The following is a 27,291-nucleotide window of genomic DNA, read 5'->3' on the forward strand; positions in this document are numbered from 1 at the left end:
TAATCCAGATATAGGTCAAAAATCTCATATCTCAGCCATTTGTGGACCGATTTTACTGATTTTAAATAGGAAACTTCTAGAAAGCATGTCCGAAGATATCTGGAGTCTTCAGAAAATTGATTTCAACAGACAGACGGACATGGCTTAATCGACTCCGCTATCTATAAGGATCCGGAATATATACTTTGTAGGGTCGGAAAATTATATTGTGGAAATTACAAACGGAATGACCAACTTATATATACCCTTCTCACGAAGGTGAAGGGTATAAAAATAATATTTGGAATAACTCTCCGCATTCCACTTTTAATAAAAAAATAACGGTTTTATTCAAATAAAATTTGTTTTCGAAAGGGCATCTACGTTTATAGTCGCAGAAACAGGAAGATAACGAGAATCACGGCTTCAGCAAATGCATCGCAGTGCATATTCATCGAGTGCTGCAGAGTCATCTCAACAGCATCTCGAAAGACTAGAAGCCAATCGCTCCCAAAAAGCTCGATCAAGAGAAAGAATCGATTTAAAGTAGCCGGCATTTTATTATTATATTGCAGCGTTTTGAATTCCCTAAGGAATCTCCGACGCCAATACTATTTCCAAGAACTTCCTTCAAAATATCCAAAAGTGCAACTCATGCTTTCAAATGGCCCACCTTTAAAGTTCAATGCCAAATGTACCACAGAATTGGATCATTGTTTCCGCTTCCCAATGATGTTGCGAAATTCCTTCAAATTTATTTCACTGGAAATAAAGCTACATAAGCCTAACGCTATCAACGAACATGTGTGTGCATTTGCAGCAATACCCTTCTACCGAAACATTCTCAAAACTATTGTTGGGCATCGGAAATGGAAAAATTCTAATTGATCCCACCACAAATGAGATTTCGTTCCCTAACATCTGCCAAATGCAAATGAATATGCAAGCCGTTGCCCATAAGGTATTCCCAAGTCTTGCAACCATCTACGAAAATCTAAAAAAAATTATGAGCTGCTGAGATCTGACCAAACCAGCAAAGGGAATCTTTACCGATTGCAACCGATTCGTTTGAAGCGAGCATTGGCCGAAAAACGCCCACAATATGAAACCATTCCATCAAACAACGTTCGACCACATGCTGCAATACCTGTTAAAAACTATTTAGAAAGAAGTGTTTGGGAAGTTTTGTCCCGTCCGTCTACTATTTGTTTCGCTGTTTGTCGTCTAAAAATAGCCAATATTTTGAATAAATTTATATTGTACAAATATTTCAAATAATAGCTAAAAAATTGAACAGATCCCGCATTATTAAGTTATACACCCAATGTCCCAGTTAAATAGATATGAATTCCAGAACTTAACCGAAAATTTATTACATTTTCGACAACTCTATCTGGAGATAAAAGAAACAACGCCTTTGAATAACAATTATTTCTTTATGTCTCAAACAGATTAATGCAATGAACATGCTATCACTTCCAGTATGTTTGGAATGATCGAAAAAAGTTCATACAACTAAAAAACCAGAATTAAATGAGTACCTTGTAGAACTTTGTACTCGTATTGTTTATCTGACTGTAGTGGAAACCAGTTAACGATCGTTTTATTTGTATTTTCAACTTAATGACTGTTTAAACTTTGATGGCTTGGAATTCTATATAATCACCACAAGTCATTAAAAATGAACGCTGAATTGGCTTGGCTGGTGAATACAATTTGAGATTTGTTACTGTTGTTGGTTTCATTTCAAAAAAAATCGTTAAGAAGACAAACAAAAAGTACAACTTTAGCTAGAAATTAATATGAAAAACCAGTTTTGTTAAATACTTAAAGAAAAGAAAAAAAAACAGATTCTAAAAAACTCGTAATAATGTCGTGTTTTTTACATTTTTTTATTTTTAGCACTTTAAACTTTTTTTCATCTGTGAGATGGTGAGACGGTGATTGTGAGACCTGAATAAGTTTAAACTGCAAGAGACAGAAACACGCACACATTGTAATTGTATGATCGAAATCGTGAACAAAATTCATTGTGGAACAGAAAATTTTTGCAAGTGATGAAGTGATGATCAAATCCAAAATGGTTTATACCCACAGTAAAACCGATGACATACTTTTAAATAATTTTCAAATTAAGAAAAAACGTTATAAAGTACTGCTCAACTATGATCATATTGTGTGGGAGCGTTTAGATGTGAAACGCTGTCAAACAACAAATGATGGAAATAATGAAAAGAAATCATCAGCCTCAGCGGTTTCAATAGCAACGACCCCAGCAACAGCTACAACAGCAGCCATACAAAAAGGTTTGTATAGTATAGTTTGTATAATTTACATAAATATAAATATATGAAGATAAATATTGATATTGGGTGAGAGATAAAGTGGTTTTCGTATGATCTTTTTGGGGTGGTTAAATATTAATATGAATAGAGATCATTGTTTGCTTCAAACATTCCTTGGCATTATTTGCAATTTGTTGGCTTTATGTCCAATATTGTGGAGTAACAATAGTAAACTGTTATTCTTTTGGGTTTTTCTGGAAATATACAAAGAACTGTAGATATTATCCTTTCTGGTTGTCGAATCTTTTTTTTGAATTCTGGGATTTTCAATAAGAATTCACAAATTTCTTTCATACCTTTTGCATTTGGACCAAAAATGTCAATATAAATTTCAAATTTCGATAAAAACGATCCATAAACAAAACTTTTATTATATTAAAATTTTATAAAAAATCAGCTACCATTTTTGATTCCCATATTTTTGACAAAAGTCTTCTATCAAATTTTTACTTCTTAAAAATTTAATATATTCTTGAAAAGAAGACAAAATTTCCTATACGTTGATATATAATATGTATGTATATCTTACATTTTCCAAAATCTCACTAATGGCTTCAAATTCATAACTCACAGTAATTAACTTCATCTTGTTGTGTTCTCCGATTTTCGGTAATGCAGTAGTCGGCAATGCAGTGCACAAAAATATATTACAAAATGGCAATATTTTGTAAATTTTAAGATTGTTGTTGAATTGGAATCCATAAGAAAAATATTGACAGAGATATGTCACAAAAATAGATGGGTATATAGAGTATTACCTCATCTTGCTCAAAATTATAAGCACTCCGGTTAAGATTTGATGCACAATTTGATTCCCATATAATACGTTTTGACTATTTCTTTAATTAAATTTAAGATATTAATATTATTTCATATATCTTGAAACATAAATTTAACATTATTACTCTATAATACACTAAATTTAAGTAAAAATTGAGAATTTAGACCTATTTTAAAATGCATTTTTTTAAGTTGTGGCAAAAAGTTGGTACTAATCTTTTCACAGCCTTTTTAACAACACTATATACTAAGAAAAAACGAAATAAAAAAATGTACGATTTTATACGTTTTTTTTTAAAATTCCAACAAACATTTGTAATTTTCGAATTTTTTTTAAAAAATTTATTTTTTTGAGCTATAAAAAAAATTTTAGTCGAAATTTTTAATAAAAATTTTATTACTGCGGATTTTCAAAAACACCAAAGAACTCAAATAACAAAAATTTAAACTAATTTTTACAAAAATGAATTTTTGAGAATTATTTTCTTGGAGCTATTCAATTCATTTTTTTATTCATTAATTTTTTCTTAAATTTCACTGACTTTAGCGACCTCTGGTGAAGTCTAAGCGAGTCAACTAAAACCAATTCTTACAAATTTATTTGAGCTGTGTTGTTAGTTATCGATCAACATATATACGTATATTTTATTATATTTTGAGACCAAAACTTTTTTTTTTATTTTTGTCTATGAGACAAAGCATTGTGCGTTGGGTTCACTTCTAACTTATGAATCCGTATTAAACGATCATTAACGATCAGAATGATTTTTGGCAGACATTTTTTTTAATTTTTTCCAGCTATAAATCACAATTATTGTGTTGATGATTTTTCTATCATCGATCGATATTTTCTGCCACAACCAATTTCGGAAGACTTTTGTTTTGGAGCGAACAACGATTTCATTCGTACAATATGCGGAATACGTTGACCCTTGAAGGCAACTGACAGACACAGTTGTATTGTTTTTCCACGGTGATAAATCGTCAATTAACTTACAAAATTATTTTCAATGGGCCTTGATTCCGAAATGTTTAAGTAGATTGATGTGTAAAATTAGTTTTCACATAAAAACAGTTTTGCTCTACTGAAAAGATGTTTGAAAATATATTTAATTAGTATCTGCATCCTTACTACATATCTTTATATTAAATAATACTTCCTCTCTCACCTAATAAAACATTTATTCATGCGAATTACTCATGATATAAAATTTATCTTTATCCCCTGCAGAAGTCGAATATGAGAAAGAACAGCTCTCACAGAAAGCTGCCTATGGTTGCCTAAGTAATGTTTTGCATTTACACGATGTGATCAGAGTCTCAAAGGGCACCACAAAATCTGCCAGTATACGAAATGCGCACAAACCACTCGAGTCTGCCGAAGAATTGCAAAAGCAACAAGTAACTACACCAACAGAACAATATTTATCCATTTACTATGGAGAACGTATTGTGGCTTCACCAACGGACTGCAATCGTTGGCATACACGACGCTTGACCTTGCACAACAATGATCCGTATATTGTGGCCAAATGGTATGATCATTTACATAAGTTACTGCGCAAAGATGACGCTAAACGTGTAAAACGTTTATTAGTTTTCATAAATCCCTATGGTGGTCGCAAAATGGGTCTGCAAATTTATGAAAGGCACTGCAAGCAACTTATACAGTTGTCAGGTATAGATGCTTCATGTATTATTACCCAGCGGGCTAATCAAATACGAGACATTTTGATGACTCACGATCTAACGCCATACGATGCAGTCTGCTGTGTTGGTGGCGATGGTACGGTGGCAGAGATGATCAATGGTTTGATAGGCAGAGCAATGAGAGATCAAGGTTTAGATTTACGTCAACCGGAATACATTCCAAAACCCGCTCTACCAGTGGGCATAATACCGGCTGGCAGTACAGACACCATAGTTTATAGTTTACATGGCACATCTGATGCCCAAACAGCTGCAATACATTTAGTTTTGGGTCAACGTCGAGGTCTGGATATTTGTAGTGTCAGAAATCGTGATGGTATCGTACGTTTCTGTACCAGCGTTATGGGTTATGGCTATTTGGGCGATGTAGCCGCTAAAAGTGAGAAATACAGATGGATGGGTACAAAACGTTATGAGTACACAGGAGTTAGAACATTTCTTTTGAACCGCGGCTATGAAGCCGAAATACATTTACTTTTAAATGATGATGAATTGGATGCTACTTCATCAACTACTACTATTTCTCCCCCTTATAATGACATTATATGTCATGCCAATTGTCAAAGGTGCAGAAGCGATGCCTACACATCTCCCGGTGACGATAATGAGAAACCAACCTCATCTAATTTATCCATATATGCCAGACAAACTAATGATGACAATAATACAATGAAACCGAAACAAAATCCCCTTGAAATTGATGAACATTCCCGTAATTTTGATCGTAATATCTGTGATAAAAACTATACGAAACCCATGGAAAAACAAACACAAATTAAAGATTTAATCGATAGCCAGGAGCCAAATATTAAACCTTGTTCTCCCAGTAGTTCATCATCGTCCATTAATATGCAACAGCAACAAGATCAACAACAGAAACAGCAGCCAGTTGAACAACTTGAAGAAAATAATGTTATTGAATCGTCAAGGGCTGACGCTAAAAAGTGGCGTGTTATACGTGGAGAATTTTTCATGATTACAGGAGCCAATATTACGTGTGCCTGCACACGCAGCCCAAATGGTATTTCCAGATATTGCCATTTAGGCGATGGCCACTTGGATGTGGTGTTAGTACGTAAAACGAATCTTTTCAATAACATACGTTTGGTGGTCAATACAATGGGTCGCAGTGGAGATGTGGTAAGTATAGATAAGCTTTAAAATTTTTGTAATACTAGCTGACCCGGTGCGCTTCGCCACCCCAATTAGAAGAAAGAAATAGTACTATTAAGTCTCCCATTGTGCATCTAATTGTAAATGTCTAATTTCATATTTCGGGGTTCATTATTATAGAAAATGCTTACCACTAAAGTCACCTTTCGTGAATTCAAATTCATTCAGAATCATGTGTGTCTAACTTTACATTTTTAGGTTTATTATTATAAAATATTCAAAAAGTACCATTGCAATAAAGAAATAGTATCATTGATTATCACTTTTGAATTCGCGTTCACTAAACCATAACCCGTCATGTTTGAATTTTAAATTTGTATAGCATTTCCAATATTATCAACTAATTTTGTTTCTATAAAACTTAATATTTAATAAATTATCACAAAACCGAAACCGATCGGTATTTCTATGTCCATTATTACAGAAAATACAAAAAGTACCATTTGAATAGGTATATAAAAAGTACCAATAAGCCCCCACTAGGTTCATTGGTGAAGAAATTACAAAAAGTACTATTCGAATAAAGAAAAAGTACCAAAAAGTCTACCTCTAGAATTCTCATTCACTTAGGAATGAGAATTCTAGATGCTTAATTTCATGTTTCCAAGTCCATTGTTATAGAAATTTCAAAAAAGTACCACTAGAATAAAGAAAAAGTACCGAAAAGTCTTCTCCTAGAATTATCACTCACTTAGGACCATATATGAATAATTTCATGTTTCTAAGTCCATTGTTACAGAATATTCAAAAAGTACCATTAGAATATAGAAAAAGTACCAAAAAGCATCCACTTGTAGTTTCCCACTCACTCGGGTCCATATAACCTTTATTTCATGTTTCTAGGTTCATTGGTGAAGAAATTACAAAAAGTACCATTCGAATAAAGAAAAAGTACCAAAAAGTCTCCCCCTAGAATTCTCACTCACTTAGGACCATATATGCTTAATTTCATATTTCCAAGTCCATTGTTATAGAAATTTCAAAAAAGTACCATTAGAAGAACAAATAAGTACCTATAGTTCAGTTCTCACATGTTGGTACCTAAATATTATCCCCTATTCCTAACACTAACTTCACTCAGATGCAAATCGGCTAACTTTAATGTCGATAAGTGAAATAATTTAAAATATTAAAAAAGTACCATTAGGAGAAATGGTCCTTGAACACCCCTCCCTAAAGCATGAAATTTAAAAACGATTGAAATCTCTGTTAATGTGCCCAAGAAATAATATATTTTCAAAACAGTACCAAACTGTTTACCCGGATTTGGCCTATTATACACCTATTCACTCGAGTTCCAAATAACACCCTGTTAGTTAATTTTTGTATGAATCCAGGAGTCAATGTTAAAACAATTATCAAAATTGACTTAATAATTTCATATAACATTTATTTTCCTGATTTTATCCCCTTTTTGGTATCTTTTTTATCCCCGTTGCGGTGGTAAAATTTTATTCAAATAAAAATCTGCATCGTGGTGCGAGTTCATAATAAAATATTCGTATGTCTATGTCAAATTATAGAAAAACATATTGTTACGTTTTAACCTTTTCAAAACGTTGGTTTATTTCCTTTAAATAAACCGGATACTTTTGATTGCAAATAAAAGCCGTTTAGTAGTTTGAAAATTGTAACAACTCTTTATTTATTTAAAATGTACAACAACAGAATTAAATAAATTCGCAGAAATACAGACACACTTTATAATGTACACGAATTCACTTGAAAAACACAGCACTCAGTTGATGTTTATTCGAAACGCGTCTCTGATAAACTCACTAACGACTGCAACCTCTGCCACTATTTATAACACTGCCATCTGCACTCTAGATTGCTCTTTAACTGTCAAAGTTCGTATTTTCTAGAGCTTTCTAATACATACGCCATCTGTGGTGTACTTTCTACAATGTTCTTTAACTGAATATTCGAATTCGAATATACGGTCGCAGCAAACAGCGTTGCCATACTTACGATCAATGGTCAACTGAAAGCTTTTATTCAATGTTAATAATACCCACATATACATATGTTAAATTTTGAGCACTGCCATTTGAAAGCATTATGCAACTTTAAATCAGCCGTGAAAATCGTTATATTTGAATTCAAGTACAATTTCGTAACAATATTTTATGAAAAAGTACAAAAAATAAACATAATTTTTATCCCTTAAGGGTTTGGATTTCCAAAAAGTACCAAACTTATATTTTTTATTTTTTGATAAGTAAAGAATACGATTTAAAATTTGTTTCTATGTTTATTGGTTTAAAATATGCCAAAAAAAGTACTGAAATACAGTTTTTACCCGTTTTCTCCCCTAAAAGGTTCGAATTTCGAAGAAGTACGGAACACCTGTCAGCTTATTTTTTAAATGGAGTAACATGCAATTTTAAGTTTTTTTGTATCTTTATTAGTTTTGAAGATATAAGGTTACCGAATTTACCTGGTTTTTACCCCCTAAACGTTCGAGTTTCCAAAAATCCCTTCTTATCGGATCGGTTTTGAGGAACTAACTTTAAATTCAAATTTAAATCAATTTAAAATGCATTTTAATATTCTATTTGCAGCGCAATTTACCATTTGTTGAAGTTTATCGCACACGTCAGTTTATGTTTAAAACAAAATCGAATACTTGGCCACATGATTACAATAGTGTTCGTGGATCTTGCCAGCCAATAAACGAAACTTATGCCGAACAAGAAACTACAACGCCAGACAAACTATATTCATCTTGGAATTGTGATGGAGAAGTTGTCAGTGATTTGGAAATAACCATGACGTAAGTTTATTTTAGTTAAACTCCTAAAATTATGTCAATTTTTAATAATTTTTTTCTTATGTTTTATATATTCCAGATCTCATCGTCAGCTATTGGATGTTTTTATGCGAGGTCCCTATATTTATAGTAAGCCTGCCAAAAATATGGCAAACAAGTCGGTATTTTGTTGCTGTTGCAATTCATAAGCTGTAATGGGAAATTATTGAAGGCGTTGCTTTTTTCGAAATGTGGTTTTTGTGTGTGATATGTAGCTGTTATTATTTTCAATTCAAAATTTAAAACGGTTTTAAGCTGTTGTGTATTTTTTTTAGAGACTAGAGCAACAAGATATTTTTGTAAAAAATTTCCATAAAGTTTAGTTAAGCATTTTATTATTATTACTATTTTTTTTTTACTATGTATTTATAAATATTCGTAAATATTATAGGGGATATTGGTTTACTTTATTGCAAACAAATATATATGTATTATGTATGTTTAATCGATCTTAAATTTATACTCCTTTAATTTCCAATTGAATCTTTAGTTTTAAACATTCCCTTATAATTGAAAGTATTAATGTTTCGTTTCTATAAATTGCCAATAGTTTTAATTAGTTAAATAAATTATATATTTGTATGTATGCTAAAAGATGTGTGGTTTTTATTAATTTGGTATTGAAATTTAAAAATCAAATAAATGTTTATACTCGTATAGATAATTGTGTTTTCTTTTTAATAATAAGTTGTAGAAATTTGTTTATTTTTATTATTTGTTTACCCTTTACCATTTACAATTCCGATCCTATACGAAAAGAACATGTCCGTTTCTCCGTTCGTTGTTTTAAATGTGTTTTCTGAAAATCGCCATTCTACATTTTGCTATCGTTTTTATTGTAAATTATGATAGCGAAAACTATATCATAATTTCATGGAAAACTTATACGAAAACGAATCATATATTAAATTTTAAATCACCTAGATGATATCCTTATAATATAAATATCAAAACATTGAACTTGAAATCTGAATCCTGACATTTTTCACAAAAGTAATTCTAACGATGATAATGTTTCCAATATCTTATTAAAACTCTTATAGCTAAATAATTATGATGAATTTTTTAATAAAATGCAATGATCTAAATCACGAATAAATAAAAGGAATGCGATTACCGTTATTTCCTAACATTTCTTACTGTTATGCTCGTAATTTCAACAAATAGATATCTATTAGTGCTTAGTTACTTATGGAGTAAAAATATTTGGTAATTTTTACCCGTAGATAATGATTTGAAATTAATGTCAAGTTACCTTTTAGGTAAATTTATCTGCTGGGTATTTTACACCGTAGATATATATTTGTTGAAGTTACGGGCATTAATAGTATAATTAAGAGTAAGATTACTAAGAGCTAGTTTTTTACTTGTCTGTTAAACTCAGCTTAACACGCTGTTATATTAAACCAGAAACATATTTTGCCGGAATTTAACCAATGATTGTGTTTCTCACTAGTGGATTAATTTTGTTAGCATTGCCATACTTTTCAGTCAAATCACATGTTTATTCCTCAAAATTTTTCATATAAATATGGCAATACTTTAAATTTTATAAGAAAAAGCAACCGCGTACATAACTTTTTGTGTAAATTTTAACTTTGTAAAAGAAAAAGTGACATTAAAGTACATAAAATGTATTAAAAATTATATTGATGTTAATAAAGCAAATCAAAACAAAGAGCTGCTGTGCTGAATTGTTTATTTTATTTTTCATCTTTTTGTGCTTTGGTATTTTATACTTAGGTTTAAATCACCAATGATGCTGCGTTAAACCTAGATTATATAGCATATAAAGATTATATAGCATAAAAATAAAGTGAGAAACACAATTTTTAGTTTAATCTAGGTTTAAGCGAAGAATGTAGATTATCTTTATCCCAGAAACTAGCTCTAAGAGTTGCAAATCTTTTGAACAGCTGCATTTTGAATACATCTTCTAAAATTAATTTTTTTGTTGTTTTACAAAAACAATGTATGATGGCATGAAAGATATAAATTTTAGTAACGAAATGTGATTTGGACAAAAATTAATCAATAAAAACTTAAACTGCGATCTCAGTTCCAAATGTTTTGACCACTACTCTATGTATATTAAAAATAGATAATACATGTGTCACAAAACTTTATTTTAAATTAACCCTCTAATGCTTAAGCATGCCTCAAGGCACTCATCGCAAAATGCCAATAAGTGCAAATATAAATGATATTTCATTTCAAAAACTTTGAAAGCTTTTTTAAATAATTTAAATGAAAAATCAGTTATATTTGCATTTATTGGCATCTTTGCGATGGTATGCTCAGGCAATGGTATGCTCAGGCAATAGAGGGTTAATTATTAAAAATTCCAAATTTTAATAACATAACACATTTTTCAAAATTCTCCAGTGATAAAATTAAAAAAATGAATTTGAAAAATGCAATTGCATTAAGAATGCACTTTAAAAAGTATGTATTTTCACTTAGTTTAAAGTGGATATACATATTTATCTTTATAAGATTTTATAAATAAATAAAATTCGAATTCTTGATAACGGTTTGTTTATATTTGTACTCTGTTTGTACGAAAACATTAAAAGACTCATATTTTTAAAAATAAATGGATTTTGGTAGTGTTAAATATAAAAAAAAAATATTTTATAGATTTTTGGTAATTATTCGAACTTTTTATTTTATGTAATTTGAAAGTTAATTTTTAATTAGAATATTCTTTGAATTATTACAAATAAATAATGATAAAAATGAACTTAAGCTTAAAAATTAACTTTCAAATTATATAAAAAAAATTATTAAAAATGGTAGAACTTCTCGTTAAATAAAAAATTGAATTTGACCAATTTAACACTTTTTAAGATTATTTAAAAAATTTAAAATTTGATGTGACATATCCTAAAATTCGTATGAAAATTGCATTTGGATCAGTAATGTATTTTTGAGAACATTGTATTATGTAGCGCATCTTAAAACAATATGATCCGAATACAGCTTCATAAAATACGAGTGTTTATGTTACAGCCCAGTTTTCAAAATTTAAAAGAATAAAAACGAAGATATCCAAAGGACTGCAAAGGGTATGTGTTTGCCAAATATTAAAAGACCCAATGTTAAAAACTTGTGTTGTTTGTTGGAATTCATTCGATACATTTTATTCGACATCGAATATTTAAAATTTGTTCACATTTAATATACATTTAGTGACATCTATATGTCAGAAATAACACAAAATTGGGTGCAGGGATTTACTTCCAACAAATGAATAATCTACATCCGGTTTTAATCTTGACTAGTAAATACAACTCTACAATTGAGTTGAGGGTGCCATGAGCGGCTGACATCAGCAAAACCATTTTTTTTAATATGAAGTTTTTTCGATTTAGATTTGGGGGGTCATCAGCCAAACATTCCCATAAGAATTACACATGCGTGAGGATATGAGCCGCTGATGTATACCGGAGCAGGAGTATAAAGTTGCCAGATTGATATCTCTGGTATAGATATCTACTCCACTCACAATACAACCGTGTGTAACACAAATTTTGTTTGTCATTCGTAAAATACAACACTTCAGTCATTGAACAACTTGCAATTTTTCTGAAATTTTGCGAGTTTTATTTAGGAAATAAATTAAAATACCAATAAAAATCATAAAATAAACATGTATAACGGTCAACAAATATTCCAACAACAATTCTGGGGTAATGGACCAGCTCCCGGTCAATTCTATAACTTCACAGGAGGCTACAATGCCATGGTGAATAAAGAACAATGCAAGGAATACACAGCACCCGGTCTCTTTGGAACACAACGCAGCTCGTAAGTGTTTAAAACGCATACAATTGTATTCCAATTAACATAATTTTTCTTTTTTTTCCTAAATAGTACTCCCATTACCACTGGTACCTCTGTGGTGGGCATTAAATTCGATGGTGGTGTCATGATTGCCGCCGATAATTTGGTGTCTTATGGCTCTTTGGCCAGGTATCAAGATGTCCAACGTGTATTTAAAATAAATGAAAAGACCATTATAGGTGCTGGTGGTGACTTTGCCGATTTCCAATCTCTCAAACGTAGTATCGATCAAAAGATGGTGGAGGACATGTGCCACGAAGATAGTATCGATATGAAACCGAAATCCTTGTATAACTGGTTGACTCGCGTATTCTACAATCGCCGCAGTCGTATCAATCCTTTGTGGTTGGAAATAGTTGTAGGTGGCGTAGACAATGAAGGTGTGCCCTTCTTGGGTCATGTTGATTTGCGTGGTCGTGCCTATGAAGACGATGTGGTGGCTACTGGTTTTGGCAAACATTTAGCTTTACCTTTGGTGCGTGAACAAATTGTCGAAGGTCAACTGTTGTCGCAAGAAAAAGCTTCTGAAGTAGTAAGTTAAATGTTAGTTTTACTTTTGTTCCAATTCATTCTATTTGCATAATTCTATTTCAGTTGCGTAAATGTATGGAAGTTATGTATTACCGTGACTGCCGCTCAATGTCCAAATACACGGTGGCTGTTTGCTCAAAAGAAGGCAGTGTTGTCCAAGGTCCATTCAGTGTCACCGAAAACTGGCAATTGGCCACTATGGTTAAGGGTTATTAATTTTATTAAAATGTAATTTGTGTGGAAAGCTTGGATTTTTGTAAAAAACACTTCAATCGAGTGTGATTTTTTTGAAATACAATTTAAAAATTATAAATTTTACATCAACTGGTGCACTTTTATTTAAATTTAAGTAGTATCGTTATTTCTAAAATAATCTTTTAGCATGTTGTCAATAGTAATGTAAACCAAAGACATTTCCTCAAGTTGACAACTCTCAAAATTATTTAGCTTAAGGTGTTTTCTTAACCATTTCCAGTTAGGCAGAATATTCGGTTTCATATAAGGCAAAAATATGCCTAATATCAGTATTCGGTCGAGGTTTGTCCGAACAAAGAAACTAATATTCACCCTTATTCTACTTGGCGTCGTCAATATTGAGTCAAAAAATGGTATGTGTTTCTCCGAAATCAATAACAATTGGCAACTTTTGACAGAATTTTATACTTTTATAAGTCGGGTTAAAGTACAACACGCTGTCAAAAGTTACCAATTGTTATCGATATCGGCGTAACATATACCATTTTTTGACTCAATATTGACGACGCCAAGTAGAATAAGGATGATTAAAGATTAATGGAGAAACAAGTTTTTAATAGAACTCAAAAAATTTAATTTTATTCTAAAATGTCGTAAGCATACTGTAGAAATCGTTCACTCATTGAGCTGATACATGCTCTAAAATTAAAGTAATATTTTTTTCGAAATTATACAACGATTTCGGTTTCATATCGGTATTAATTTCGTGACACATGTTCTCCACTATCTTTTGCTCGATAATACGTTTGATTTGAAATGTTTCGGATTAGGCGGAATGACTTTTTGACCGAAGTGGAGCATAGATTTCGATAGCACACAGTCTGAGAATAGATAAAGGAAATCCAATCAGACCTGGAGGTTATTATGTAATTCGATTCGAATCGAAACACTTTCGAAATACAATGTATAAAGCATACAAATTCGAACGCATTTCTTTTCGAAAGGAGTTACATAATAACTAACCCTGGACAATTAGGGGATTTCTCAACCATTCTCCGTAATGAAAAAATTAGATACCACATTAAAGTCTTAAGATCATAAGGATAGAAAATAAAGTCATTCGAATTTTTATTCTTGGGCCTTCCCAAAGTTTTTCAGTAGCAAAATATCAAGACAAGTCAAAAGAGTCGGATGATAGTTATCTACAGGACAAATAAAGGTCGATGGTATATTAGGAAAGTTTGCAAAAACGATGTCCAAAAATGCTTAGACCCCTTTCACACTAGGCAATTTAGTTGCGCAAGTCTCTTGTGTTTGTAGATGCCAGACATGTCGGGTTAAGGAGAATAATATTTTGCATGCTGTTTTGTTGTTGGGCAAGAGATTTGCGCAACTAAATTGCCTAGTGTGAAAGGGGTGTTAGGATATTGAATAAGAAAATTGTCTTTTAGCACTGGAAAAACCTTTGCTGTTCCCATTTAATACAGCTTTTAAAGTATTTAACAGCATACTCATGTTTTATTTTTGCATCAGCATCATCAACCTTATCATCATCTTCAATTACTACGGTGTAGGTCCATAATTTGTTCCAATCAATCATTCTGAAAAACCTGAGTTTCATCGGCATAGAAAATGATATCTTTTGGTATAATAAATTGGTGTAGCTTTCTTTTAAATGCTTCAACTTCTTTTTAATTGGACGAAAGTTGCTCTTCGCTTTATTTTAAAAGCCATATTTACACTTATCTTTAATTATACCCTTCACCTTCTCACGAAGCTTCGTGAGAAGGGTATATATAAGTTTGTCATTCCGTTTGTAATTTCTACATTTTTCATTTCCGACCCTATAAAGTATATATATTCTGGATCCTTATAGATAGCGGAGTCGATTAAGCCATGTCCGTCTGTCTGTTGAAATCAATTTTCTGAAGACCCCAGATATCTTCGGTATCCAAATCTTCAATAATTCTGTCAGACATGCTTTCGAGAAGAAGCTATTTAAAATCAGCAAAATCGGTCCATAAATAACGGAGATATGAGCAAAAAACCGGGACAACCTCGATTTTTAACCTATTTTTGATCTATATCTGGATTACTACGTCATTAATATAGACAATATGGATATCTAATGATAGATATTTCAAAGTCCATTGCAACGATGTAGATAAGGCTATAGTAAGTTGGACCTACAATAGGTCAAAATCGGGAAAAATATTTTTTAACCCCAATTTTTTTTTTCATAAAAAAATTGGGGTTAAAAAATATTTTTCCCGATTTTGACCTATTTAAACAAATTTATTTTAAAGTATAATTTGGTGAAGGGTATATAAGATTCGGCACAGCCGAGTATAGCTCTCTTACTTGTTTTATTTTTATTTGTTCGTTAAACTAAAGGTAGGGTCACACATGACAAATATTTACTCAAAAAAGCATAACCACATTTTTTAACACAAATTTGTTTGAAGTGTTTACTCTTACAAGTGTTTTGTAAGACCAAGCAGCAATCAAATAAAAAAATAAAACTAAATTTTTTATTTTGATTCATCCTAAGTAAAATAAGTGTTTGAAATAAATATACGAATTCAAATATATTCTAGTTAGTGGTTACGTCTTTTTCGTCAAATATTTGTCATGTGTGACCCTACCTTAAGTACAAAATATATTTGTTGCTCGCTATATCGTTGGCTTAATGTGCAAGAGCGCTAAGTCCACTTTATTTTACAGGAGATTAAAAAACTTTGTAAAATCTTTTGTTTTAAATATTTTTTAAAACCTGAAGTCCTTTTTTGGGACTTAGCACATTTTGAACTACGAGAAGAAACGAAATAACTATAAACTTTTTTTGAAGAAAACAGTGAATTTTTACTTATTCAAACATTTCGTATTAAAATCAAAATTTTCATGAAAAGTGGCCTGTTCGTTAAACCGGAAAACTACTTTATATACTTTGGTACAGATTATTTGTTGTTGTTGTTGTAACAGTTCCGCTGTTGTTGGAAGTTCTTCCCTGGGGAGAAAAACTTCCGGTTGATACAGCTGTTTCTGAGTTGACAAATCTTTGACCGATTGCTAATCGGGTCGCTCCAGAGCGTAGATCCAATTGTCGTGTGAACGTGATTATTTGTAAATCACTTTACCTCACTTTGTCATTTTCCGTATAAATTGTTTTTAAAACATTTTTATGGAAAGATTTTCAAAGTGTGATGAAGTATAGTAATTGAGATGGAATAATGAACATTTTGAAGAACTTAGCTTACAGAAACTTAAACGTATGTATAAAATTAATGTATGTAAACCTTGTGTGCTAAATCGTTCAATACCTTGCATCTTCTACAAATATGGTCGATTTAGACCTGGAATACAACTTGATATTGACACTAGGAATGTGTCACATTCCTCTCTAAAAATCAGTAAGAAAATTACGATTCAAAAGAAAACATTTGAAGTTTAATGCTCTACATTTTATTCTTTTAGAATTCAGTTGCAAAATAACCCTCCAGTATTTTCTTAAAGACATTTAAAGTCACACAAACAGTATTGCTGCAGTTGTCCTTCTTTCTTTTAAAAATGCCTATACGAATAATTTTGATTAAATAGAATTGTATTTTTTGTTTATTAAATTTTGTTCTCTACTTGATAAATTATGATTTTAATTCTAATTAAATATTAATAAAGTATGTGGCTAATATTGGTATGCATGAATATGTATGAAAATACGAATGTTCAAATTAAAAGAAAAGGGAAATATGGTATGTAAAATCAATACTAATTTCGTACATTCAAATGTGAGATCCTAAACCAGATGAGGCCCAAAATAAAAAGAAATGAAAAATAAAAATTTAATTACGGGACAAAATCCAAAAAAAGCAACTGAAAACAGGAGAAAGACAGAAAACTTGTATGATAAATATTAATGAAACTATTAACTTTTCTAATAATATAATATTAATTATACACAATAAAATGATTTTGTTTACTAATTGCTGCGTCACTAAATACTTGTGACCAAACCGCCACCAACATTTTAGGAAATAATTCCTTCCATATTAATTTAGTTTATAACGTATTTAGTTTAATTAAGCATGGTACGTCTATCGTAGATGTGACGACGCTGTTCACGCACTTGTCTCTTCCATTTGTCCTGTTGATGGCCCACCCTATTAAGAACATTGGCCCGGGCATTAAGTTCTTGATTTGCTGTAGAAGGCATAGAAGGAGAAGCAGTAGTGGTATCATCCTAAATAAGAGAAAGAGAAAATTGGAAAATAAAAAATGTACATTAAGCGATTATTACAAAAAAATAAATGTTTTTAGTAGTAATACTGGCACTAAAGTAGTCTATTAAAGCAAAATTAAAAAAGAAATGAATCGAAAATAATTGATGACACCAGTGGTTAATTAATGAAAGCGAAATTTGAAATGATAGCAAAAGTGGTAACTGCAAATGTTAAGGAAATAAAAATAAGAAATAAGAAAATTTAACAAATAATAAATAACAAAAGTGTGAATTTTGCAACAAAATTAACAAAAAACGAAAAAAATCAGTCAGAATCTTTATTATCATCTACTAAAATACTATATTTAACGCTAGCATAACGTTTTGTATGTACATCTTCATTGGTGTGCTCCTGATAGTTGGCTTTGACTCGTTTGTTTAACAGTGGATCCAGACACATTAGGAAGAGCATGTATATCACTAGAATGGATATAATCCAAATCACTATAATTACAACGACCTGGAAATTAAATAAAAATAGTTAATATTTATTGAGCCTTTATTATCACAGCAAGGATTTTGGGACTGAATCAAAAAGACAACCCATAACACTTTACAAATTTTTGTATGAAAATCAATCAGTTTAAAATAATTTTTGAATGTTTTCGTAAAAAAAACTGAAATTGTTTTTTTCTGGTCATGTTTTTGAGACAGGTTCATAAAGAAATATATATAGAGCGGAAGGAGAGAGAAATATTTTTGGAAAAAATTACCCTCTTGTCACTAAAATCTTAATTGAGAATTACAAAATTTCAGAAATAGTTTTCATATAATCATTCCCAACATATCAAATTCATTAGTTTTTAGTCTAATTTGTCTACCTTTTTTTTTATTAATTTTAGTTATAGTTAATTGAGCTTAAGGCCAGTTTTATAAAATATACATAGGAGATGATGATGAGAAGTAGCGAAATATTGGAAATAAAAACAAATACTATTTTATAAAGCTGACCTCAAGCACAAGTAAATATAACTAGAAATCATTTGACTGATTAAATTTTTCTTGAATCATTTACAAAATGAATTGAAAAAAAGGCCGACTTCATAAGCAAAGCAATACTTTGTGACATTCATGAACGCATAAATGTTTTGTAAAGAATCATAAATAAAAACAGTTCACAAATTTGACAGATGCTGCGGTTGGACAAGCATTGCCATGCAATAATGAACTTGCGACATTGCCAAAACAAAATCTATTGCGTTTATGAACACTATGCATTGCAGTGTTGCGTTGCAAAATGCGTTTATGAAGTCAGCCAAAGTATTAAATTGAAGAAAAATTTAATCATTCAACAAATGTTAAGCTTTCTTGTAATGGACTTGAATTAAAGAAAACTTGGGTGATTCAATAAGGAATTGATTCCATAAGAAATTAATTATCAAATTAGTATTCAACACGTTAAAAGAACTAAGGAATTCGTAAATTGAATTTGAAAATTTAATTACGAAACCAATAAGACATTTGGTAAATGTGTATTTTTGGTAATGCTATACAATATTCAATAAAGATTATTTTTTCATTTAAATTTCGTTTTTTATTAAATCTAGTACTCTGTAATAGTTTATATTTGCATATTGCATATCAGCACAGCTGATTTTTGTTTGTCTATTTATGTTGTGTTTGAAATATTTAAAATGAAAATAATAAAAAAACTGAAAATTGTTTAAATAAATTTGTTCAAGCAAACAAAAACAATAATATTTGCAAAAACAAAATAAAGGCAAAATAGACGGCAATACTGTATTAATATTTGTCAAAAATTCAAGTATCATAATACAATTTCATCGTCTAAACAAAATTTGTATTAGATTTTCAAAAAATACGAATGATTTTTCTGATTTACGGTTGGTATTCAATATTTGTTTAAAATAATTCAAAAACTTTTTATTTTCATATGTATCGGGTATGTATTTTTAAATACAAATAAGGCAAACAAAAATGTCAAGAAAACATAAAATAAAAATAACGTTTTCAGAAAAATATCAATCAACAAAGAAATAAAATATTTGTAATACTAACGTGTAAACAATAAATGTTTTTTCGAAACGATTTTTTGAAATACCGAATGATTTCAATAATATTTTGAATTTGAAAAGTGTTAATACTCAGTATTGCCGTCTATAAACACCTTAAGCAATATTGGAAATTGTTTGGTGAAAATACATCACATTTATAGCTTTTGCTGAATTTCAATACCAAACTAGCAGCTGTGCTCGTAACTTCACCTTATTGAATATACCTTGTTATCCAGTAAAAATATATATTTCATTTGAATTTAAATCAAATATTTTTTAAGAAGTTATACGGAAATACAAAATTAATATTTTAGTAAGAATTGTGCTAAACTACCCAATTTTTGATAAATTCACTGACATTTATTGTTGGGGGATTTTTTGTTTGAAAATATTTTAAATTTTCGTATATCCCAATAAACACCAAAGCTCAAAAAATTCAACAAGTTGAACATTTGGTTAGAATTTGACTTGAATGCAAATATAATTATGTTTTAAACTTGAAAAATATTTTAATTCATGTAAAATTCTAGCAATATTTTCTAGTGTATGAATTTTTAGTTGTTTAGTGCTTATTGTGTCTATAATGCAAAACTGTAAAAATAAATTATAAGTAGAATTTAGTAGCGGCTTCAAAAATATATTGTAGAAGAAAGATTTTAATATTCCATACGAATAAGCGAAATAAACCTTTTTTTGCTCTACTTAAAATTTGTTTTACTAAGATATAGGATTTCGAATTAATTACTTGATATGAAAATATCCAACACAATTTTTAATCAACATTATTTTCAATTTTTAATGCCTACATATTTAATAACTTTGCACCCCAGAATTTAAATGCCAAATTTGGATTATTTCAACTTGCCTTTGTTAATGTAGTATTGCGGGCTTCATGTTTACATTTACATTCGGGGCAGATTTCCAAAGCCTTACCGTTTTCTCCCAAACGTGGTAATAAAGCACCATCACATACGCTAGAATTAAAAAACAACATAAATTAATTTGTCACAAATTAAATAAATTACAAAATAAACAAGCTTAACAAACAAAAACTTGTGTCAACAAATGAAATTAACACTTTTCTAAATGAAATACTAACTTGCAACAACAACACCAAGTACAATAATAAATAAACATAAACAACTTACCATTTGGGTGCTGTCGTTGTATTTGCCACTGGTAGTTCGGATTTACTTAATACCTTGGTTATTGGTGGTCCAACAGTGCTGCTAACCAAAGCTGGCTTTTGTGTCTTTATCTCAGTTCCATTTGTTTGTGTGGCATTGTCAGCCTATAATAATTGTTGGTATCAATTTACAAACATTTAAATAAATATTTTGTAGGCGTATTAAGCACTTACCCATGTCACGCCAATTAAAAAACATGTCGCCAATAGTATTGTGAATATAAATAATCTCTTGTACTCCATTAATTTTTGTAATAATTGAATTTTCACTGTGTTAATAAATTGGGCGATGAAAATGAAAAATTGCGAAAATTAAATTTCCTTTATTTAAGGCGATCAGCTGTTGAAAGTACTAAAAAGTACTTACAGTGTTGTAAAGCGTTAATATTTACGACATAGTTCAATTGTGTTGCCAGACTTGTAAACACTTTTTGGAAAAGTGTCTGAATATTTCTTCGTGTCTAGACCAGATAAATAATGCAATGATACAAGAGTGAACCGATAACAACAATTTGTAGTAGTTATCATGTAGCAATTCTGTTTTGTTTGGATTCCATAGAGTACAGTTTCGATTATTCGAGAGTAATTATAGACTTAATGAGCCAAAATAAATTTAAAATGAAATTATAAAAAATAAGTTCCAAAAATCTCAAAATTATTGTAATAGTTCAAAAGTAGTATATCAGTATTAGTATCAAATATTTGATATTACAATGTATATATGTACTGCAAAAAAATACTACAAAACGTAACATTTATTGATTTTAGTACCAAATTTTAAAAACCGGTTAAAACAAATATAAAAATACAAAAAAATAATTTTTGAACATAAATTCAAAGATGGAAATAATGTTCCATTATGTTGCCAGCGTTATTGACTATTTCAAGAATAGAGTGTCCTAAAAACCGGCAAATTTAAAAAACCGGATTCTGGTTTAACCGAAAAAGTGTGTTTTTGAAAAAACCGGTTTCTATTATTGTCTTTTAAAAAAAACCGGTTAAGCGGTTTCGGTGTTTTTCTTCAAAAAAAACGGTTAAGCCGTTTGTATTAAATTTTTATTTAATGGAAGTTTAGCATCTTTTAATTCTTTATGAAATTATTTTATATCTTTTACGAAATGTTGTCAAATGCTACAATTTTCTATAAAATAAATCAATATTTTTAAAAATGGTATCAAAATTTTTCATAAATATGTTTCAATGAGCTTTAGAAAATATATTTCATTAAAACCGGTTAACCGTCATACAAAAACCGGTTTGTCAAAAAACCGAAAAGTTAAAAAAACCGAAACCGGTGGAGTTTAAAAAGATGAAAAAACCGATTGATCGGTTTTTGGTTTTGGATACTCTAGTCAAGAATTAATAATATAAAATAGGGTTTCCTGCTCATTTACTCTTTTCAAATCTCTTACTCAATGAATTGCATGTAAAAAACAAGCAGCACTATTTTGATTAATCTCTTATGCATTAAACACATTCAAGACAGCAGGCTACACGACTACACGAACACAAATTCTGCTGGTTACAGTTGTAGTCGTGTGGCAGCTACTGAATTATTTTAAAGACGACAGCTACAAAGAAAACAGCTGATTTATAATTCAGTTGTGCCACTTTAATAAAAAATAACCGTACAAAATTCCAAAGTAATTAAGATTGAAACAATTATTTTGAGTAAAAATATATATATGGTTATAAATAATTATGTACCTGTTATTAATTTATTTCAATATGGTTATCAGAAACTTCTCTTAATTAAGTAAAAAAATATATTTTTTTAAGCACTAATTTGATTTACATTTGTTTATTATATTAGCAACACTATTTCTGTTTTGTAGTTGACAAAAATAGAAATTAGCCTAATTCGGCTACATCGGCATGAGTAGTCGTGTGGCCGTGTAGCTGCGCTGTCGTTAAAATAATCTTCTCCATATAAACGTGTGCATTTTATTTTTGACAGATTGAAGTTGGTAGCCTGCTGTCTTGAATGTGTTTAATGCATTAGTCTGCTTTTACACAGGGCAAGTTTTCTTGCGCAAGTCTAGAGTTTATAGGAGAGAGAGGCAAGAAGAAAGAAGAGGGGTACACACTTGCTTGTACTGGCAAGTCTCTTCAATTCTCTTTTGTTTTCTCATTTTCACTATGGCGTTTATTAGATTTTGACATACAAAATTGAACACAGACTTGCTGTGTGTAAACAGTCGAGCAAGTTTAAAAGGGAATCGAAGAGACTTGCTTCAAGTAAACTTGCTGTGTGTAAATAGATAAGTATCATAGCAGACGTCGACCGAATAAAACTTTATAAAACAAAATCTCTCCTATCACATATTTTATCTGTATAGATTACACTTAAAATTGTTAATTATCGATAATAATTGTGTTTAATTAATTTCAGTCAATATACTTGCTTAGGAATTTGCAATTGTGCTGTGCAATTTGTGTGAAAATCGTGAATTCTTATCCATACTTTCCTGCAAATGCAATCCTTCCTATCAATTTCTTCTCTATATATATATTTGACTTTCTTCCAATTATTCATCTGGTAACGCTTTAAGCCAATTTATTTCCTAACATTTTACAACACTGCATCAGTTTTTTTTTGTTATTATCTCTTCTGTCAATAGAGCATTTTGACAATTGTTTGCGTGTCTCTCTTTAATATTTTTCATAGACGTTGATATTTTACGTGAATTTTTCAATTAGATTTTGCATAAACAATAATCATAAAATAAAGTAATTTAAATACGTGTTAATATCCTGTAAAAGACAAAACGAAGATGAAATACGAAAAAAATTACTTAATATCATTAACATTATTTGCAGTTTTATGCAAATTGCCAGAGGCTTTTGGTAAGTACTGAAGCAAACAAATGTGGCCGGCTGTGATTGGTCATTTAGCCGCCCCCTGTATAAAAATAATGATGGTGTAGAATAGATTGTAATCTAAACTAAATTTGTAAAACTATTATTGTAATTGCAGGAGCTAAAACCAATTTTGTGACTTGCGGTTCCATAATCAAACTCCTAAACTCTGATTATGGCATGCGTTTACATTCACATGATGTTAAGTATGGTTCTGGTTCGGGACAACAGTCTGTTACAGGCATTGAACTAAAGGAAGATGTCAATAGCCATTGGGTAATTAAAGCACCTACGAATAAATATTGTGATAGAGGCGAACCCATCAAATGTGGTGACACCATACGTTTTGAGCATTTAAGTACAAAGAGAAATCTACACTCACATTTCTTCTCGTCACCACTATCGGGAGAACAAGAAGTTTCGGCTTATGGTGATAATGGTGTTGGAGACTCCGGTGACCACTGGGAGTTGATTTGCAGCAATAATGAGTGGGTGCGTGATGCTCATATACGTTTGCGTCACATTGATACCGGTGCTTACCTTTCTATGTCTGGTCGTTCATTTGGTCGCCCTATCTCTGGTCAAATGGAAGTTGTGGGCATTAGTAACCCTTCTCATGGTACAAGATGGACTACAGCCGAAGGTCTCTTCATTGTACCGAAAGAAAAAGAGACTGAATACGCCCACACTGAGTTGTGAGTTGGTACTGCCCCTCCAGACACTACTATTTCATATTTCTTTTAGTGGCAATTGTGTATTTGCTAAATTTTTTTTTATAATTTTTCTAGTTTAATTATATGATTTATTATGTATTTGTAAAATCCAAAGTTGAGTTTTTGGTGATGATGACAATTTTATTAATTGTTTTTTATTTTTGTGTAATTATATACTGTGCTCACATTGATACACGTTCCGAATAATAAACATATTGAAAATACTGTAATGTATTATGAAAAGACCAAATAAATGTTACTGTTTTTCTTGTTAACTTCTGATAAGAGATAATAATTCGAAGATCTACTGGGTTTCACCAAAATAGCATATATGTTTGTATCTAAGAGTAAATTTGAACATAGGTTGGATGACAATTTTTCAAAAATTATATATTCTAACTAGCTGTCCCGGCAAACGTTGTTCTGCCATAGCTCACATAAAGTTTGAAGACTCCCACTATAATAGTACTCCAGATATGCAATAATAAATTTTTACTTTGTATGGGAGGTGCCATGCCCATTGCTCCTATATAGGTCAATTGTGAATCTGAACCATCCAGGGACCCACTCAAACACACACAATAAATTTCATCGAAATCGGCTCAGCCGTTAAGGAGGAGTTCAGTTACTAAAACATGTACAGAAGAATTATATATATAAAAATTGCAAACATTTTTTTAAAAAAATTGGTATTTTAATTTCGAATCCAGTAAATAACTAGCAGATAATTTTGATAACAATACTAGCAGTAATTCAATGTTAAAAATTAATTGTTTTTTTCACAGTTTTTTAAATCGAATCCATGTAACGATTTGGTTTTAAAACAAATTCACAAAAAAATATATTTTTTAACATCAAAATATCTAGTTTAATATATTACACATTTTACGCCCACGACAGTTTCGTATTAGATTAAACTCTTTCTTTAATCTAGGACGAAACTGTCGTAAAACATTAACGACAACCATTTTTTTGTTTTTAAATTCATGCTAATTCTTTCAACTTTTCTCGACCACTCTCTGTTTTTAATGGGGGTACACCAGTTACATAAGTATTAATCGAAGCATAATGATATCAGATTTTATCAGTTGGTTTTGCGTCTAACTTTGTTAAATCACCAAAAAGTTGGCTTAAAACTTTACGACCTCTTAACTTTTTACCGGATACACAGTGGGGCAGAATCAAAATTTTTTTGGAAATAAATCTGACATTTCTAAACGGATGGTCCGATCAGGATAAAGGGAGTAATCGTGTTTAAATTATTAATATGGACCCTACAAATGCTCCAGGGGTGGCGCTATGGGGGCTCAGAGTAAGGTATCTTCGACATGTAAAATTTTTAAACACGTGCCATTTTTTTGTTTCTCATCCGATTTGAAAGATTTTTATATTTTCGGAAACATGCGTGTGCTATTTATCTCTTATAATTTCCGAGTTATAACCATTTCAAAATTTAAATTTTAAAAGTTTGCCATTCTTTGGTCCGCTTTTTTAAAAATATAGGGCATAATTTTGGACTGAATGTACTAAAATTTTCTTTGTTAGTTAGACAACTAAATTTCTAATTATGGATCCAAAAATAAATGATTTTCAATTAAAAAAAATAGTAGATTTTTGCTGCTTTTTGGGCGAAAAGGTGACTTAATCTTTTTTTATTTAAAAAAAATGTTCTTTGAGAACATATAACAATTTTATATTTCTCTGTAAGGTATCTTTACGGAGAACATTTTGGTATAAAAAACATGTTCTATTTTTCGAATATGTCGCCCCTACACCCTTCAGAATTTGAACTTTTTTTTTTTTATCAAAATTTCAACTTTGGACCACATTTTCTAAAATCCTAAAGCTGGGATCAAAAAACAAAAAACTGCTCTGGAAACCTTGATGTGTTTCCTATTTATCCCCAGAGTATTTTCCCAGCCCCGAAGGAAATGTGGGCCCTATGAGCAAAATTTTAAAAATACCATTTTTAGGATTTTCGATCCAATTTTTAGGAATTGCGAGATTCTCTTTGACCGTGTGCCAAGTTTTTTTACATTTTGTTATCTAGAATGACAAATTTTAATTTAATTTAATTAGGGAAATCTTAACATCTGAAACGAAATTAGAATTTTTCCATACAAAATTAATTATTTTCAACTTTCCATTGAAATGGTGTACCAAATACTTTTTTGATTACAAATTTCCTCTAAACTTGTCTTATATTTTGAAAACATTATGCAAAATTTCGAATTTGTTCATCAAGTTAGTAAATTTGTTAGTGTATTTTTGAAATTTAAACGTGTTGGATGTTCGCACTGTTGTGGTTTTGAATTTCCACGATTACGGGCGTCAAGCGAACCTAATAAGTTCATGTGACGCCAGACATCATCAATACAAATGTTTAATAAATCAATACTTAATGATCATTTCTACAAGTGACATATACATATTAAAGTTAATTGTTTTATTAAAAAGTTAAGAAATGTGCAAAAGTTTCGTTATTTGTAAACCCGTTTTGACTAAAAAAATATATAAACAAATATTTGTGGTTTGGGAAAAAAATTGTTTTTATTTAAAAAAATTTGTTAAATTTAAATTTTTTTTAAAATGTTTTGAAATATTAATAATTTTGGTAAGTTTCTATGTATGATGTTGTTTGCATTATTTTATGTCACTATAAAACTACATGTTGTATGAATTAGAAGAGTTCACCTTTATTATTATTTGGAGAAATTACTTCTTAGAATATGTTTGTATATACATATGTATATTGGTAGCATTACCCTTCTTTCCCTATGTTTATTTGTATATCTACAATTTTATCATGTATTTTTTTCTGTAAATAAGTGGTTTTTCTATACATATATTCACATATCATCACCCCTCCTT

The 27,291-nt window shown here is 30.4% G+C and overlaps 4 protein-coding genes across 5 annotated transcripts in view; 3 read left to right on the forward strand and 1 right to left on the reverse strand.

The window, feature by feature from the left end:
* Cerk (Ceramide kinase) overlaps positions 1 to 9,463 on the forward strand; it is a 35,215-nt gene extending 25,752 nt beyond the window's left edge. For both annotated transcript variants that reach the window (XM_065512008.1, XM_065512016.1), the window contains exons 2-5: positions 1,882 to 2,285; positions 4,336 to 5,954; positions 8,552 to 8,763; positions 8,840 to 9,463. In XM_065512008.1, the coding sequence (XP_065368080.1) occupies positions 2,045 to 2,285; positions 4,336 to 5,954; positions 8,552 to 8,763; positions 8,840 to 8,948 (2,181 nt within the window). In that variant the 5' untranslated portion in view covers positions 1,882 to 2,044 and the 3' untranslated portion in view covers positions 8,949 to 9,463. The remainder of the gene's footprint in view (positions 1 to 1,881; positions 2,286 to 4,335; positions 5,955 to 8,551; positions 8,764 to 8,839) is intronic.
* A 2,895-nt stretch (positions 9,464 to 12,358) lies between these two features.
* Positions 12,359 to 13,494, forward strand: Prosbeta7 (proteasome subunit beta type-4). Its single transcript, XM_065512028.1, has 3 exons — positions 12,359 to 12,609; positions 12,676 to 13,177; positions 13,240 to 13,494. The coding sequence occupies exons 1-3, from the start codon at positions 12,452 to 12,454 to the stop codon at positions 13,390 to 13,392; spliced, it is 813 nt and encodes a 270-aa protein (XP_065368100.1). The 5' UTR covers positions 12,359 to 12,451; the 3' UTR covers positions 13,393 to 13,494.
* Positions 13,495 to 16,954: 3,460 nt separating this feature from the next.
* On the reverse strand, positions 16,955 to 21,183 carry LOC135949031 (uncharacterized protein CG1161). Its single transcript, XM_065498488.1, has 5 exons — positions 21,023 to 21,183; positions 20,811 to 20,953; positions 20,528 to 20,636; positions 17,982 to 18,107; positions 16,955 to 17,608 (listed from the first exon to the last, which is right to left on the reverse strand). The coding sequence occupies exons 1-5, from the start codon at positions 21,089 to 21,091 to the stop codon at positions 17,444 to 17,446; spliced, it is 612 nt and encodes a 203-aa protein (XP_065354560.1). The 5' UTR covers positions 21,092 to 21,183; the 3' UTR covers positions 16,955 to 17,443.
* A 2,307-nt stretch (positions 21,184 to 23,490) lies between these two features.
* Positions 23,491 to 24,687, forward strand: LOC135960690 (stromal cell-derived factor 2). The gene is made up of 2 exons (XM_065512054.1): positions 23,491 to 23,695; positions 23,826 to 24,687. The coding sequence occupies exons 1-2, from the start codon at positions 23,623 to 23,625 to the stop codon at positions 24,404 to 24,406; spliced, it is 654 nt and encodes a 217-aa protein (XP_065368126.1). The 5' UTR covers positions 23,491 to 23,622; the 3' UTR covers positions 24,407 to 24,687.
* Positions 24,688 to 27,291: the final 2,604 nt, after the last annotated feature.

The sequence above is a fragment of the Calliphora vicina genome, chromosome 1, assembly GCF_958450345.1.
Source record: "Calliphora vicina chromosome 1, idCalVici1.1, whole genome shotgun sequence".
Classification (NCBI taxonomy): domain Eukaryota; kingdom Metazoa; phylum Arthropoda; class Insecta; order Diptera; family Calliphoridae; genus Calliphora; species Calliphora vicina.

Excerpts from the sequence above, each read along its gene's own strand:
- Prosbeta7 (XM_065512028.1), top strand. The coding sequence starts at position 12,452 with ATGTATAACGGTCAACAAATATTCCAACAACAATTCTGGGGTAATGGA. Across the intron at positions 12,610-12,675 it reads TTTGGAACACAACGCAGCTC|TACTCCCATTACCACTGGTA; the intron begins GTAAGTGTTTAA and ends TTTCCTAAATAG. Across the intron at positions 13,178-13,239 it reads AAGAAAAAGCTTCTGAAGTA|TTGCGTAAATGTATGGAAGT; the intron begins GTAAGTTAAATG and ends ATTCTATTTCAG.
- LOC135949031 (XM_065498488.1), bottom strand. The coding sequence starts at position 21,091 with ATGGAGTACAAGAGATTATTTATATTCACAATACTATTGGCGACATGT. Across the intron at positions 20,637-20,810 it reads ACAACGACAGCACCCAAATG|CGTATGTGATGGTGCTTTAT; the intron begins GTAAGTTGTTTA and ends TTTTAATTCTAG. Across the intron at positions 18,108-20,527 it reads GCAATACTACATTAACAAAG|GTCGTTGTAATTATAGTGAT; the intron begins GCAAGTTGAAAT and ends TTTAATTTCCAG.
- LOC135960690 (XM_065512054.1), top strand. The coding sequence starts at position 23,623 with ATGAAATACGAAAAAAATTACTTAATATCATTAACATTATTTGCAGTT. Across the intron at positions 23,696-23,825 it reads CAAATTGCCAGAGGCTTTTG|GAGCTAAAACCAATTTTGTG; the intron begins GTAAGTACTGAA and ends TTGTAATTGCAG.